The 15,301-nt window shown below is 46.0% G+C and overlaps 1 protein-coding gene across 1 annotated transcript in view; it reads left to right on the top strand.

Annotated features, from left to right (window-relative positions):
* The window catches only part of prkd1 (protein kinase D1), a 143,756-nt gene extending 129,145 nt beyond the window's left edge, over positions 1-14,611 (top strand). Inside the window, exons 19-21 of the mRNA XM_028566701.1 lie at positions 1,162-1,268; positions 10,859-10,944; positions 14,101-14,611. Coding sequence (XP_028422502.1) covers positions 1,162-1,268; positions 10,859-10,944; positions 14,101-14,328 — 421 coding nt within the window. The 3' untranslated portion in view covers positions 14,329-14,611. The remainder of the gene's footprint in view (positions 1-1,161; positions 1,269-10,858; positions 10,945-14,100) is intronic.
* The last annotated feature ends 690 nt before the right edge of the window (positions 14,612-15,301 follow it).

Below are 15,301 nucleotides of genomic sequence, written 5' to 3'. Positions count from 1 at the left end.
CTGTCGCGCGACAATGTGGCGTCAAATTGATCTAGATCTCGCTTTTACGAACTTCATTCTGACTGGTACCGGATGCCAGGACTCTCAGAGTGACTGCGAGTCTCTCTGGTAAACTTTCTGGGATAAGATGAGTTATTTTTATGGCGAATGAAAGGCTCGATCCCACCAAGTAGGTCATTCAATCGTTGTGCAGACATTCTGAAGTGCTTCTCCTAGTCTGTCATCCTCGTTTGTTTCACGAGGATGTTGAACTCACCATATTTATGTCTGTCGTTACTCAAAGGACCAACGTTGCACCTTCTTCTTCTTCGTTTCTTTGCAAGCAGCTGTTCTTCCTCATCCATTGACTCCAATATCATTTTAGCCACTGTTGACATTGACATCAATGCTGCTGCTGCTAGTTCCATAGACAGATAAATAAATGGTGTCTCTGGTCTGAGACCAGTGGAGGATATCAGAAGTCTCTTTCCCGGTGCTGGCTGAGTGTTACTGAGCAGCCTCCAACTGAGCTTGAAGACGTAGATGTGACGTGAGCAACGTGTCTGAAAGTGTGAAGTCTTCTGGTAGCTGTGAGAGAGAAATCTCAATCATTCCCAATCTCACAGAGACGGAGAGTGTAGGTATATGTAAGGAGATAACATAGACACAGGCTAATTACTGATCACTAACATGCTAGTTAACATTAGTAATTACTGATCACTAACATGCTAGTTAACATTAGTAATTAAACCTAAACAGATAACGGAAGTGCAAACTGCCTGTGAGCTTCTCCTGTACTATACGGTATTTTTTTATAAAAGCGTCTGCTACGGAGCCATAACGTGAGGTACAAGGTAATGGAGCCTTTTATGCATTGTCGTGTTTCTTTAGAAATAAACAACGGACAAATAGAGTCTTTAAACGCTTCAGATGTAAAGTTATTCGCTGTCAAAGTGACGTCTAAATGAATGGGAGTCAATGGGATGCTAACGGTAGGTGATGGCTAGGTAGCATCAAAATGGCGCCATAGGAGCTACGCGTTGTGGAGAGAGGCTTACCCCCCTTGGCTGGTTCTGCCGTTGTTTACCTTTTTCTTCAATGACATCATCACCATTAAATAACTATTAACTGAATTACAGTTTAACTCTGAAATATATTTTCTGTATTTCCTGTCAAACTCAGTCTCAGCGGGACGTTCCCTTTCAATGAAGACGAAGACATCAACGATCAGATCCAGAACGCTGCCTTCATGTACCCTCCTCATCCCTGGAAGAAGGTTTCTCAGGAAGGTACGTAACATCGCTGCTGAGTGGATCTTAAATTTTGATCCAAGATCCAAAAAAGTTCTTCAAAGCTTGACCTCTGGTTCACCCAAAAACATAGCCTTGAACATGAAAACAGTTCCGAAATCACCATCACCAAACTCCACCAGACTCCAAGTAAATAATCATGACTTTTATCATCGTAAAACACACTTCATTCAAAGTGGACAGAAACTAAATAAAACTACCAAAAGCCGTCTTGGTTCATCTTTCCACTGTTCCAACTATCACCACTCTGGTTTGGTTGAAATAAACCCTTAATTCACCCATTTACATGTGGAGATATGCTGGCTCTATAAATGCTAAAAGTCCTGTTTATTAACATGGAGTCTGGTGGAGATATGCTGGCTCTGTACACGCTAAAAGTCCTGATTATTTACATGGAGTCTAGTGGAGATATGCTGGCTCTGTACACGCTAAAAGTCCTGATTATTTACATGGAGTCTCGTGGAGATATGCTGGCTCTATACACGCTAAAAGTCCTGATTATTTACATGGAGTCTGGTGGAGATATGCTGGCTCTATACACGCTGAAAGTCCTGATTATTTACATGGAGTCTGGTGGAGATATGCTGGCTCTATACATGCTAAAAGTCCTGATTATTTACATGGAGTCTGGTGGAGATATGCTGGCTCTATACATGCTAAAAGTCCTGATTATTTACATGGAGTCTGGTGGAGTTTGGTGATGGTGATTTCGGGGCTGTTTCATGTTAAACTAAAAGGATCTTAATCTTTAACTAAAAGGTCTATCTCTGTAGGGATCCATCCCATAATGTTGTCAGACACTTAGAATAATAATCTGAGTCTGTCAACAACACAACTTTTAGTGGGCGCTGACTGATGCTGAACATTTGTCCTGTAGGGTTCAGCTCGGTTCACAGCTCCTGGTTATTTCGTTCTCTCTCGACACTGGACCAATTTCAAAGAATTTTGTTCACATTAGTCACTTAGACACAAATGCATGGGGATCAAAACAGGTTGACATGAAATGACCATTTAATTTCTCATAATAACCCTGGTTTTTAGAAACCTGGACAAGCCAACATGAGCAATCCAACAGAAATTGGGATTCTGTGGCATGTAAACACGTTATTCATGTATACATATAATATCTTTTTAAAAAAAGCATTTTCAAAATTGTTTTTAAAATGTGACAAATGTTAAAAAAATCTGCAATTAAAACGCAAACAAAACTTTGAAAAAAAAAAAAAAAATGCAAAAATAAAACCTTGTAAAAAAAAAAAAAAAAAAAAATAAGAATGTGACAAAACCGTCTTTAAAAAAAAAGTGTCCCAAAAAATACTTGAAAAAGGTGCCAAAAACTTTGGGAAAAAAAACAAGTCAAACTAAGCGACAAATGTTTGAGGAAGATACACAAACTTAGGAAATAATAAAAAAAAAAAAAGTTAAATACCCAACTAAAAGAAACGAACAAAACGTCTAAAAAATAATTATAAAATGCAATCAAAAAAACCCATATGTGCAGCCCGTTGTCCTTGCAGCCCGTTATTCTGCAGCTGCATGACTCATGTAGTTGCTGTCATTGTCTCTAAATGTGTTTGTGTTGGCTGGAAATCGTCCTGTTGATTCTGAGCCAGATTTAAATCAGCCTGACTCACTCTCTCTCTCTCTGCCCTCCCTCCCCAAAGTGCTTTTATAACCTCCCCTCTCCACCTCCTCATACCGCTGCAGAGACTCCGGCTGAGCTTCAAAATAAACGTTTTCTGTCCCCCGCGGGAGGATTAAATGTCAGAGAATCAACTCTTTTAGTGCGTCAACAAAACTGCATTTGCAAAAGATCACTTTTTAAAGAAGAAGACACTTTTAAATGGGTTCTGTTACACAACTCGTCACGTCCCTCTGCCCACCAACGCGATTCAAGTCTTAGAAACCGAGACACTTGGATAAAGAAGTTGGATTGTGAAGATGAACGTAGATGGAATATAACGCAGAGAGATGTAGTCAGTCAGTGCTGTGGATTGGATTCATGGGAAAGTATCAATGGCTCGTAAACGTTTTTAAATGCGACAAATGTTAAAAGATACGCAACAAAACATCTAAATAATATAAAATAATAATAATAATTCATTTTTATATAGCTCTTTTCAAGGACTCAAATTCGCAAAATGCAAAGTGTCAAAAAAGTGTAAAAAAAAATACTTCCATCCAAGCGACAAATGTTGGAGTAAGATACAAAAACTCAAAAAAAAGAAAAAGTTTAAAAAAGACGCAACAAAATTTTATTTAAAAATGCTCCAAAAATGTTAAAATAATATGCAACTAAAATGCGACAAAAATATCAAAAAATAAAACCAACAACGTTTTATAATGGAGACACGTGAATATATAACGGTATATAGTCAGTTAGTGCTGTACATTGAATCCATGTGAAAGTATAAACGGCAAAAGAAAAACGTAAATATCTTTTTTTAAATGCGAAAAAACAAAATTAATAATAATGATTATTATTATTATTATACTTATATATATATATATATATATATATATAATGTGGCCGAGAGTTGTAAAGAGTGACATCACCATCCTTCGGCCCCGCTGCCGCTGAAAGAACCCCCAAAACAAAGAGATAGAGAGAGAGAGACAGACAGACAGACAGATAGACAGACAGACGGAAGAAGAGAGAGAGAGAGAGAGACAGACAGACAGACAGACAGACAGACAGACAGATGGAAGAAGAGAGAGAGAGAGAAATGAGGGAATAAGAGAGAGTGAGAGGAATGAGGGAAGAAGAGAGAGAGAGAGAGAGAGAGGAATGAGGGAAGAAGAGAGAGAGAGGAATACGGGAAGAAGAGAGAGAGGGGAATGAAGGAAGAAGAGAGAGAGAGAGAGAGAGAGGAATGAGGGAAGAAGAGAGAGAGAGGGGAATGAAGGAAGAAGAGAGAGAGAGGGGAATGAAGGAAGAATAGAGAGAGAGAGAGAGAGACAGAGATAGAGAGAGGAAAGGGAACAAGAGAGAGACAGAGAGAGAGAGAGGAATGAAGGAAGAAGAGAGAGAGGGGGGAATGAGGGAAGAAGAGAGAGAGAGAGAGAGAGAGGAAAGGGAACAAGAGAGAGACAGAGAGAGAGAGGAATGAAGGAAGAAGAGAGAGAGAGACAGAGAGAGAGAGACACAGAGAGAGAGAGAGAGAGAGAGAGAGAGAGAGAGAGAGAGAGAGAGAGAGAGAGAGAGAGAGAGAGAGAGAGAGAGAGAGAGAGAGAGAGAGAGAGAGAGAGAGAGAGAGAGAGAGAGAGAGAGAGAGAGAGAAAATATGTGATGGGGAGGCTGGGGAGGATGGGGAGGCTGGGGGAGGATTGGGGGAGGATTGGGGGTATATTCTTGTGCAGGTCCATTCATGTGCATAATGCCGAGCGATGGAGGGCCCCCGCAAACCTGAGGGGCCCCCGAGCTGTTCAGACTGCTGACCCCTGAAGACATGTTAACATCATGTTAGCTTTGCTCATTAGCCCCGTCTGGCCCTGCACCACAGGGGGCCCTGGCCCTACATCCTCCCTCCTTTCCCTCCCTCCCTCCTTTCCCTCCCTCCCTCCTTCCTCCCTCCCTCCCTCCTTCCCTCCTCCCCTCCTTCCCTCTTTTCTCCTTCCCCTCCCTCCCTCTGTCGGACACTCGCTCCACTCCAAGATTTACATAACTAGGCCTGTAACCCTTGTGTTTTCTCCCTCCTTTCTCCCTCCCCCCTTTCCCTACATCTTCCCCTCCTTCCCTCCTTTCTTCCTCCCTCCCTCCCTCCCTCCTTCCCTCCTCCCCTCCTTCCCTCTTTTCTCCTTCCCATCCCTCCCTCTGTCGGACACTCGCTCCACTCCAAGATTTACATAACTAGGCCTGTAACCCTTGTGTTTTCTCCCTCCTTTCTCCCTCCCCCTTTTCCCTACATCCTCCCCTCCTTCCCTCCTTTCTCCCTCCCTCTCTCCCTCCCTCCTTCCCTCTTCCCCTCCCTCCCTCTTTTCTCCTTCCCATCCCTCCCTCTGTCGGACACTCGCTCCACTCCAAGATTTACATAACTAGGCCTGTAACCCTTGTGTTTTCTCCCTCCTTTCTCCCTCCCCCTTTTCCCTACATCCTCCCCTCCTTCCCTCCTTTCTCCCTCCCTCTCTCCCTCCCTCCTTCCCTCTTCCCCTCCCTCCCTCTTTTCTCCTTCCCATCCCTCCCTCTGTCGGACACTCGCTCCACTCCAAGATTTAGATAACTAGGCCTGTAACCCTTGTGTTTTCTCCCTCCTTTCTCCCTCCCCCCTTTCCCTATATCCTCCCCTCCTTCCCTCCTTTCTCCCTCCCTCCGTCCCTCCTTCCCTCCTCCCCTCCTTCCCTCTTTTCTCCTTCCCCTCCCTCCCTCTGTCGGACACTCGCTCCACTCCAAGATTTACATAACTAGGCCTGTAACCCTTGTGTTTTCTCCCTCCTTTCTCCCTCCCCCCTTTCCCTACATCTTCCCCTCCTTCCCTCCTTTCTTCCTCCCTCCCTCCCTCCTTCCCTCCTCCCCTCCTTCCCTCTTTTCTCCTTCCCCTCCCTCCCTCTGTCGGACACTCGCTCCACTCCAAGATTTACATAACTAGGCCTGTAACCCTTGTGTTTTCTCCCTCCTTTCTCCCTCCCCCCCTTTCCCTACATCCTCCCATCCTTCCCTCCTTTCTCCCTCCCTCCCTCCTTACCTCCCTCCCCTCCTTTCCCTCCTTTCCTTCCTTACTCCTTTCCCTACATCCTTCCCTCCTTTCTCCCTCCCTCCTTCCCTCCTTTATCCTTCCCTCCCTCCCTCCTCCCCTCCTTCCCTCCATCCCCTCATTTCCCTCGCTCGCTTCCTCCCTCCTTCTCTCCCTCCTTCTCTCCCTCGCCTCCTTTTCTTCCTTACTCCTTTCCCTACATCCTCTGTCCTCCCGTCCCTCCCTCCCTTCCTTCCTCCTTTCCCTACATCCTCCCCTCCTTCCCTCCTTTCTCCTTCCCTCCCTCCTTCCCTCCTTTCGTCCTCCCTCCTTTGTCCTTCCCTTCTTTCTCCCTCCCTCCTTCCCTCCTTTGTCCTTCCCTCCCTCCCTCCCTCCTTCCCTCCTTCCCTCCATAGCTCCCTCCTTCCCTCCTTCCATCCTTACCTCCTCCCTCCTTCCCTCTCTCCCTCTTTTCTCCTTCCCCTCCCTCCCTCTATTGGACACTCGCTCCACTCCAAGATTTACATAACTAGGCCTGTAACCCTTGTGTTTTCTCCCTCCTTTCTCCCTCCCCCCTTTCCCTACATCCTCCCATCCTTCCCTCCTTTCTCCCTCCCTCCCTCCTTACCTCCCTCCCCTCCTTTCCCTCCTTTCCTTCCTTACTCCTTTCCCTACATCCTTCCCTCCTTTCTCCCTCCCTCCTTCCCTCCTTTATCCTTCCCTCCCTCCCTCCTCCCCTCCTTCCCTCCATCCCCTCATTTCCCTCGCTCGCTTCCTCCCTCCTTCTCTCCCTCCTTCTCTCCCTCGCCTCCTTTTCTTCCTTACTCCTTTCCCTACATCCTCTGTCCTCCCGTCCCTCCCTCCCTTCCTTCCTCCTTTCCCTACATCCTCCCCTCCTTCCCTCCTTTCTCCTTCCCTCCCTCCTTCCCTCCTTTCGTCCTCCCTCCTTTGTCCTTCCCTTCTTTCTCCCTCCCTCCTTCCCTCCTTTGTCCTTCCCTCCCTCCCTCCCTCCTTCCCTCCTTCCCTCCATAGCTCCCTCCTTCCCTCCTTCCATCCTTACCTCCTCCCTCCTTCCCTCTCTCCCTCTTTTCTCCTTCCCCTCCCTCCCTCTATCAGACACTCGCTCCACTCCAAGATTTACATAACTAGGCCTGTACCCCTTGTGTTTTCTCCCTCCTTTCTCCCTCCCTCCTTTCCCTCCCTCCTCCTTTGCCTCCCTCCCTCCCTCCCTCCTCCCTCCTCCTCCCCCTCCCTCCTTCCATCCTTTGGCCCTCCCTCCCTTCCAACGTTTTGGTCGTCTTTTATATATTTTTTTGCGATTTTTGGACATTTCTTATTAAGCTTTTCCCACGTCTTTGTCACTTTTCTGGATGTTGTCACTTTTTTCCAAGTTTTTGAAGATTTTCACGATATTTTTGCCACTTTTTCCGACATTATTGACATTTTTTTCCGACATTATTGACATTTTTTTCCAACATTTCTTTCCAACATTTTTTTTCCGACATTTTTCAACGTTCTATTATAATTGTTTTTCTTAACATGCCATAAAATGTAATAAAACATCCCAAATCAATGAAAGTAGTGAACTGATCATTTATTTAACTCGTGAAGAGCGTTGAATGGAACCATCCACGTTATATTGTTTTATTTTAGGTTAAAAGAAATCCAAATTTCTGATTTAGAAACCATTTGAAAAACGGGTCAGATTTGACCCCCCGAGGACTACAGGAGGATTTAAGACCAAAGATTCACACGAGATAATTGTAAACTGGCAACTCGCCAGCTGCCAGTTCACACCAATGAGACGAGACTGTGTATCATCTCCATAAATACTATGTTTTTATGCTAATTCAGAGGCGTGGTTACCTTCATAGGCCGGTGCCTGAACCGATACTAAAAAAAAGAAATAGGGTAATAGGGTATTTTACAATAACTTTGAATACACCACAAGGCTTACTACTTTCAAGTGAACGCACCACGTCTGTGTTGTTTTTCCGATAACGGTAGCTGCACACCGCTTAACGTCCCACTGTTGGAATCCTCTCCAGTGAAATGCAGACACCCTTCACACCGTTTAGCTGTTAGCATTTTCACCGTGTTTAATCCAGCTGCTAGCTAATGCTAGGCTAACGTTACCTGCTGTCAAGTGAAGTGTTAACTAGCTAACGGTAGGCTAACGTTACCTGCTGTCAAGTGAAGTGTTAACTAGCTAACGGTAGGCTAACGTTACCTGCTGTCAAGTGAAGTGTTAACTAGCTAACAGTAGGCTAACGTTACCTGCTGTCAAGTGAAGTGTTAATTAGCTAATGATAGGCTAACATTACCTGCTGTCAAGTGAAGCGTTAACTAGCTAACAGTAGGCTAACATTACCTGCTGTCAAGTGAATTGTTAACTAGCTAATTCTATGCTAATGTTACTTGCTGTCAAGTGAAGTGTTAACTAGCTAACGGTAGGCTAACGTTACCTGCTGTCAAGTGAAGTGTTACCAGCTGTCAAGTGAAGTGTTAACTAGCTAATGCTAGGCTAACATTACCTGCTGTCAAGTGAAGTGTTAACTAGCTAACGGTAGGCTAACGTTACCTGCTGTCAAGTGAAGTGTTAACTAGCTAATGCTATGCTAACGTTACCTGCTGTCAAGTGAAGTGTTAACTAGCTAACGGTAGGCTAATGTTACCTGCTGTTAAGTGAAGTGTTAACTAGCTAACGGTAGGCTAATGTTACCTGCTGTCAAGTGAAGTGTTAATTAGCTAACAGTAGGCTAACATTACCTGCTGTCAAGTGAAGTGTTAACTAGCTAACAGTAGGCTAACATTACCTGCTGTCAAGTGAATTGTTAACTAGCTAATTCTATGCTAATGTTACTTGCTGTCAAGTGAAGTGTTAACTAGCTAACGGTAGGCTAACGTTACCTGCTGTCAAGTGAAGTGTTACCAGCTGTCAAGTGAAGTGTTAACTAGCTAATGCTAGGCTAACATTACCTGCTGTCAAGTGAAGTGTTAACTAGCTAACGGTGAGCTAACGTTACCTGCTGTCAAGTGAAGTGTTAACTAGCTAATGCTATGCTAACGTTACCTGCTGTCAAGTGAAGTGTTAACTAGCTAACGGTAGGCTAATGTTACCTGCTGTTAAGTGAAGTGTTAACTAGCTAACGGTAGGCTAATGTTACCTGCTGTCAAGTGAAGTGTTAATTAGCTAACAGTAGGCTAACATTACCTGCTGTCAAGTGAAGTGTTAACTAGCTAACAGTAGGCTAACATTACCTGCTGTCAAGTGAATTGTTAACTAGCTAATTCTATGCTAATGTTACTTGCTGTCAAGTGAAGTGTTAACTAGCTAACGGTGAGCTAACGTTACCTGCTGTCAAGTGAAGTGTTACCAGCTGTCAAGTGAAGTGTTAACTAGCTAATGCTAGGCTAACATTACCTGCTGTCAAGTGAAGTGTTAACTAGCTAACGGTAGGCTAACGTTACCTGCTGTCAAGTGAAGTGTTAACTAGCTAATGCTATGCTAACGTTACCTGCTGTCAAGTGAAGTGTTAACTAGCTAACGGTAGGCTAATGTTACCTGCTGTTAAGTGAAGTGTTAACTAGCTAACGGTAGGCTAATGTTACCTGCTGTCAAGTGAAGTGTTAACTAGCTAACAGTAGGCTAACATTACCTGCTGTCAAGTGAAGTGTTAACTAGCTAACAGTAGGCTAACATTACCTGCTGTCAAGTGAAGTGTTAATTAGCTAATGCTATGCTAATGTTACCTGCTGTCAAGTGAAGTGTTAACTAGCTAACGGTAGGCTAACGTTACCTGCTGTCAAGTGAAGTGTTAACTAGCTAATGCTATGCTAACGTTACCTGCTGTCAAGTGAAGTGTTAACTAGCTAACGGTAGGCTAACGTTACTTGCTGTAAAGTGAATTGTTAGCGTCACGTCACATGCAGCGAGTGGCCTCCAACGTCTGTTTCAGAGCATCAGAGAGCAGCGCAGAAGGCATTTAAGTGGCACAGATATGCAACACCGAAATCCACGTTGCAGTTCGGTCCGGTAGACACCGGTGCCGTATCAGCACCGGGGTTCGGTACCCAACCCTACATAACAGTGATTAAAGAGAAGATGAGCCCTGGGATTCATTCAGAACTTTAGTTTGATTGATGAAGTCATACTGTACATAAATAAATGAATGAAAGAGACAATTAATTGTACGGTGTAATTTGGAATTGTTACAGCTCTACTCATCACTTCTTCCTTCCTTCCTTCCTCCCTCCCTCTCTCCCTCACTTCCTCCCTTCCTTCCTTCCTTCCTTCCTTCCTTCCTTCCTTCCTTCCTTCCTCCCTCCCTCCCTCTCTCCCCCTCCCTTCCTCCCTTCCTTCCTTCCTTCCTTCCTTCCTTCCTTCCTTCCTCCCTCCCTCTCTCCCTCCCTTCCTCCCTTCCTTCCTTCCTTCCTTCCTTCCTTCCTTCCTCCCTCCCTCTGTCCCTCCCTCCCTTCCTCCCTTCCTTCCTTTCCTTCCTTCCTTCCTTCCTTCCTTCCTTCCTTCCTTCCTTCCTGCCTGCCTGCCTGCCTGCCTGCCTGCTTGCCTGCCTTCCTTCCTTCCTTTCTTCCTTCCTTCCTGGCTTCCCTCTTTCCTTCCTTCCTTCCTTCCTTCCTTCCTTCTTTCCATCCTGCCTGCCTTCCTACCTGCCTGCCTGCTTGCCTTCTTTCTTTCCTTCCTCCCTCCCTCTCTCCCTCCCTCCCTCCCTTCCTTCCTTCCTTCCTTCCTTCCTTCCTTCCTTCCTTCCTTCCTTCCTTCCTTCTTTCCATCCTGCCTGCCTTCCTACCTGCCTGCTTGCCTTCTTTCTTTCCTTCCTCCCTCCCTCTCTCCCTCTCTCCCTCCCTCCCTTCCTTCCTTCTTTCCTTCCTTCCTTGCAGCTATTGACCTGATTAGCAACCTGCTGCAGGTAAAGATGAGGAAGAGATACAGTGTCGACAAGACCCTCAGTCACCCGTGGTTACAGGTAAGATTCACAATAAAAATCATTTGGTGTTTGGTTTCCCCACCAGGACTACCAGATGTGGTTTACTGTCTGAGGGTGTGTTTGGTTTCCCCACCAGGACTACCAGATGTGGTTAAATGTCTGAGGGTGTGTTTGGTGTCTCCACCAGGACTACCAAATGTGGTTAGATGTCTGAAGTTGTTTGGTTTCTCCACCAGGTGTACCAGATGTGGTTTACTCTCTGAAGTTGTGTTTGGTTTCTCCACCAGGACTACCAGATATGGTTAAACGTCTGAGGGTGTGTTTGGTGTCTCCACCAGGACTACCAAATATGGTTAAATGTCTGAGGGTGTGTTTGGTGTCTCCACCAGGACTACCAGATATGGTTAAACGTCTGAGGGTGTGTTTGGTGTCTCCACCAGGACTACCAAATATGGTTAAATGTCTGAGGGTGTGTTTGGTTTCTCCACCAGGACTACCAGATATGGTTAAACGTCTGAGGGTGTGTTTGGTGTCTCCACCAGGACTACCAAATATGGTTAAATGTCTGAGGGTGTGTTTGGTGTCTCCACCAGGACTACCAGATGTGGTTAAACGTCTGAGGGTGTGTTTGGTTTCCCTACCAGGACTACCAGATGTGGTTAAACATCTGAGGGTGTATTTGGTTTCTCCACCAGGGCTACCAGATATGGTTAAACGTCTGAGGGTGTGTTTGGTGTCTCCACCAGGACTACCAGATGTGGTTTACTGTCTGAAGTTGTGTTTGGTTTCTCCACCAGGACTACCAGATGTGGTTTACTGTCTGAGGGTGTGTTTGGTGTCTCCACCAGGACTACCAGATGTGGTTTACTGTCTGAGGGTGTGTTTGGTGTCTCCACCAGGGCTACCAGATGTGGTTTACTGTCTGAGGGTGTGTTTGGTGTCTCCACCAGGGCTACCAGATGTGGTTTACTGTCTGAGGGTGTGTTTGGTTTCTCCACCAGGACTACCAGATGTGGTTTACTGTCTGAGGGTGTGTTTGGTGTCTCCACCAGGGCTACCAGATATGGTTAAACGTCTGAGGGTGTGTTTGGTGTCTCCACCAGGGCTACCAGATATGGTTAAACGTCTGAGGGTGTGTTTGGTGTCTCCACCAGGGCTACCAGATATGGTTAAACGTCTGAGGGTGTGTTTGGTATCTCCACCAGGACTACCAGATGTGGTTAAACGTCTGAGGGTGTGTTTGGTTTCCCCCACCAGGACTACCAGATGTGGTTAAACGTCTGAGGGTGTGTTTGGTGTCTCCACCAGGACTACCAAATATGGTTAAACGTCTGAGGGTGTGTTTGGTGTCTCCACCAGGACTACCAGATGTGGTTAAACGTCTGCGGGTGTGTTTGGTGTCTCCACCAGGACTACCAGATGTGGTTTACTGTCTGAAGTTGTGTTTGGTTTCTCCACCAGGACTACCAGATGTGGTTTACTGTCTGAGGGTGTGTTTGGTGTCTCCACCAGGACTACCAGATGTGGTTTACTGTCTGAGGGTGTGTTTGGTGTCTCCACCAGGGCTACCAGATGTGGTTTACTGTCTGAGGGTGTGTTTGGTGTCTCCACCAGGGCTACCAGATGTGGTTTACTGTCTGAGGGTGTGTTTGGTTTCTCCACCAGGACTACCAGATGTGGTTTACTGTCTGAGGGTGTGTTTGGTGTCTCCACCAGGGCTACCAGATATGGTTAAACGTCTGAGGGTGTGTTTGGTGTCTCCACCAGGGCTACCAGATATGGTTAAACGTCTGAGGGTGTGTTTGGTGTCTCCACCAGGGCTACCAGATATGGTTAAACGTCTGAGGGTGTGTTTGGTATCTCCACCAGGACTACCAGATGTGGTTAAACGTCTGAGGGTGTGTTTGGTTTCCCCACCAGGACTACCAGATGTGGTTAAACGTCTGAGGGTGTGTTTGGTGTCTCCACCAGGACTACCAAATATGGTTAAACGTCTGAGGGTGTGTTTGGTGTCTCCACCAGGACTACCAGATGTGGTTAAACGTCTGAGGGTGTGTTTGGTGTCTCCACCAGGACTACCAGATGTGGTTTACTGTCTGAAGTTGTGTTTGGTTTCTCCACCAGGACTACCAGATGTGGTTTACTGTCTGAGGGTGTGTTTGGTGTCTCCACCAGGACTACCAGATGTGGTTTACTGTCTGAGGGTGTGTTTGGTGTCTCCACCAGGGCTACCAGATATGGTTAAACGTCTGAGGGTGTGTTTGGTGTCTCCACCAGGGCTACCAGATATGGTTAAACGTCTGAGGGTGTGTTTGGTGTCTCCACCAGGGCTACCAGATATGGTTAAACGTCTGAGGGTGTGTTTGGTATCTCCACCAGGACTACCAGATGTGGTTAAACGTCTGAGGGTGTGTTTGGTTTCCCCACCAGGACTACCAGATGTGGTTAAACGTCTGAGGGTGTGTTTGGTGTCTCCACCAGGACTACCAAATATGGTTAAACGTCTGAGGGTGTGTTTGGTGTCTCCACCAGGACTACCAGATGTGGTTAAACGTCTGAGGGTGTGTTTGGTGTCTCCACCAGGACTACCAGATGTGGTTTACTGTCTGAAGTTGTGTTTGGTTTCTCCACCAGGACTACCAGATGTGGTTTACTGTCTGAGGGTGTGTTTGGTGTCTCCACCAGGACTACCAGATGTGGTTTACTGTCTGAGGGTGTGTTTGGTGTCTCCACCAGGGCTACCAGATGTGGTTTACTGTCTGAGGGTGTGTTTGGTGTCTCCACCAGGGCTACCAGATGTGGTTTACTGTCTGAGGGTGTGTTTGGTTTCTCCACCAGGACTACCAGATGTGGTTTACTGTCTGAGGGTGTGTTTGGTGTCTCCACCAGGGCTACCAGATATGGTTAAACGTCTGAGGGTGTGTTTGGTGTCTCCACCAGGGCTACCAGATATGGTTAAACGTCTGAGGGTGTGTTTGGTGTCTCCACCAGGGCTACCAGATATGGTTAAACGTCTGAGGGTGTGTTTGGTATCTCCACCAGGACTACCAGATGTGGTTAAACGTCTGAGGGTGTGTTTGGTTTCCCCACCAGGACTACCAGATGTGGTTAAACGTCTGAGGGTGTGTTTGGTGTCTCCACCAGGACTACCAGATATGGTTAAACGTCTGAGGGTGTGTTTGGTGTGTCCACCAGGACTACCAGATGTGGCTGGACCTGAGGAACCTGGAGTCCCGGATGAACGAGCGCTACATCACGCACGAGAGCGACGACTTGCGCTGGCATCACCACGCCAAGCTCAGCGGCCTCGACTACCCGGCGTACCTCGACAACGGTCCCCGCGGCGACGGAGGTCCGATGACGGAGCGTTGCCATGGCGAACAGGAGCTGGAGACCCTCAGCGAGAGGGTCAGTGAACTCTGAGGACGACGAGGAAAACGGGAACCGCAACAACACAACATCTCAGAAAAAGCACAAAATCAAAACGAGGGGAGGAGACAGTTTAAAAATCTGTTAAATCCAAACGGACTACTAACAAAACTAAAGTTTAAAACACAAGTTTACATTTTCTTTCCCTGACTGCTTAACTCACAGCCCGCTGAACCACATGAGGGTCCTTTTATCAGTGTTGTTTCCGGAAGTACAAACTAGGGTTGTCCTCGAGGAAATTCTTAGTCGACTAACACTTATACGATTTTGTCGACTAATCGATTAGTTGATTTAATTGACAGAGCTGTGAGCTTTGAGAGGTGGTTAAGACTAGAAAAGCACAATATAAATGTAGTTAATTAACCATCTGTAAAACTGAGTTTCTCCACAATTAATCCTGCAAAAGCACCACTTTAAATCTTGTGTTTACCATAAATGTGCTCAGAAGTTTCTTGGAAGAATAATTAAGCATGAATAAGCATAAAAAATGACTAATCGACTAACGAAATCTTAGTAATGACCGATTAGTCGACTAATCGACTAAGAGGTGGCAGCCCTAGTACAAATCCAGTTAATTATCTTCTGATTTCTAAACCCCACGCATTCGCACTCCCATTGCGTCAAAAAGTGGTGCTTGGTCCGGACGCAAAAAGTCTCCTTTAGCGTCTCTCTACTGCTGTCTCTCGTCATACTACTCTCTACTGCTGTCCCTCTTCATACTACTCTCTACTGCTGTCCCTCTTCATAATACTCTCTACTGCTGTCCCTCTTCATACTACTCTCTACTACTGATGTCTCTCTACATACTACTCTCTACTGCTGTCCCTCTACATACTACTCTCTACTGCTGTCTCTACATACTACTCTCTACTACTGATGTCTCTCTACATACTACTCTCTACTGCTGTCTCTCTACATACTACTCTCTACTGCTGTCCCTCTACATACTACTCTCTACTGCTGTCTC

This window comes from Perca flavescens, chromosome 20 (assembly GCF_004354835.1).
Source record: "Perca flavescens isolate YP-PL-M2 chromosome 20, PFLA_1.0, whole genome shotgun sequence".
NCBI classification, from domain to species: Eukaryota; Metazoa; Chordata; class Actinopteri; order Perciformes; family Percidae; genus Perca; species Perca flavescens.
This window is presented reverse-complemented; position numbering and strand designations above follow the sequence as displayed.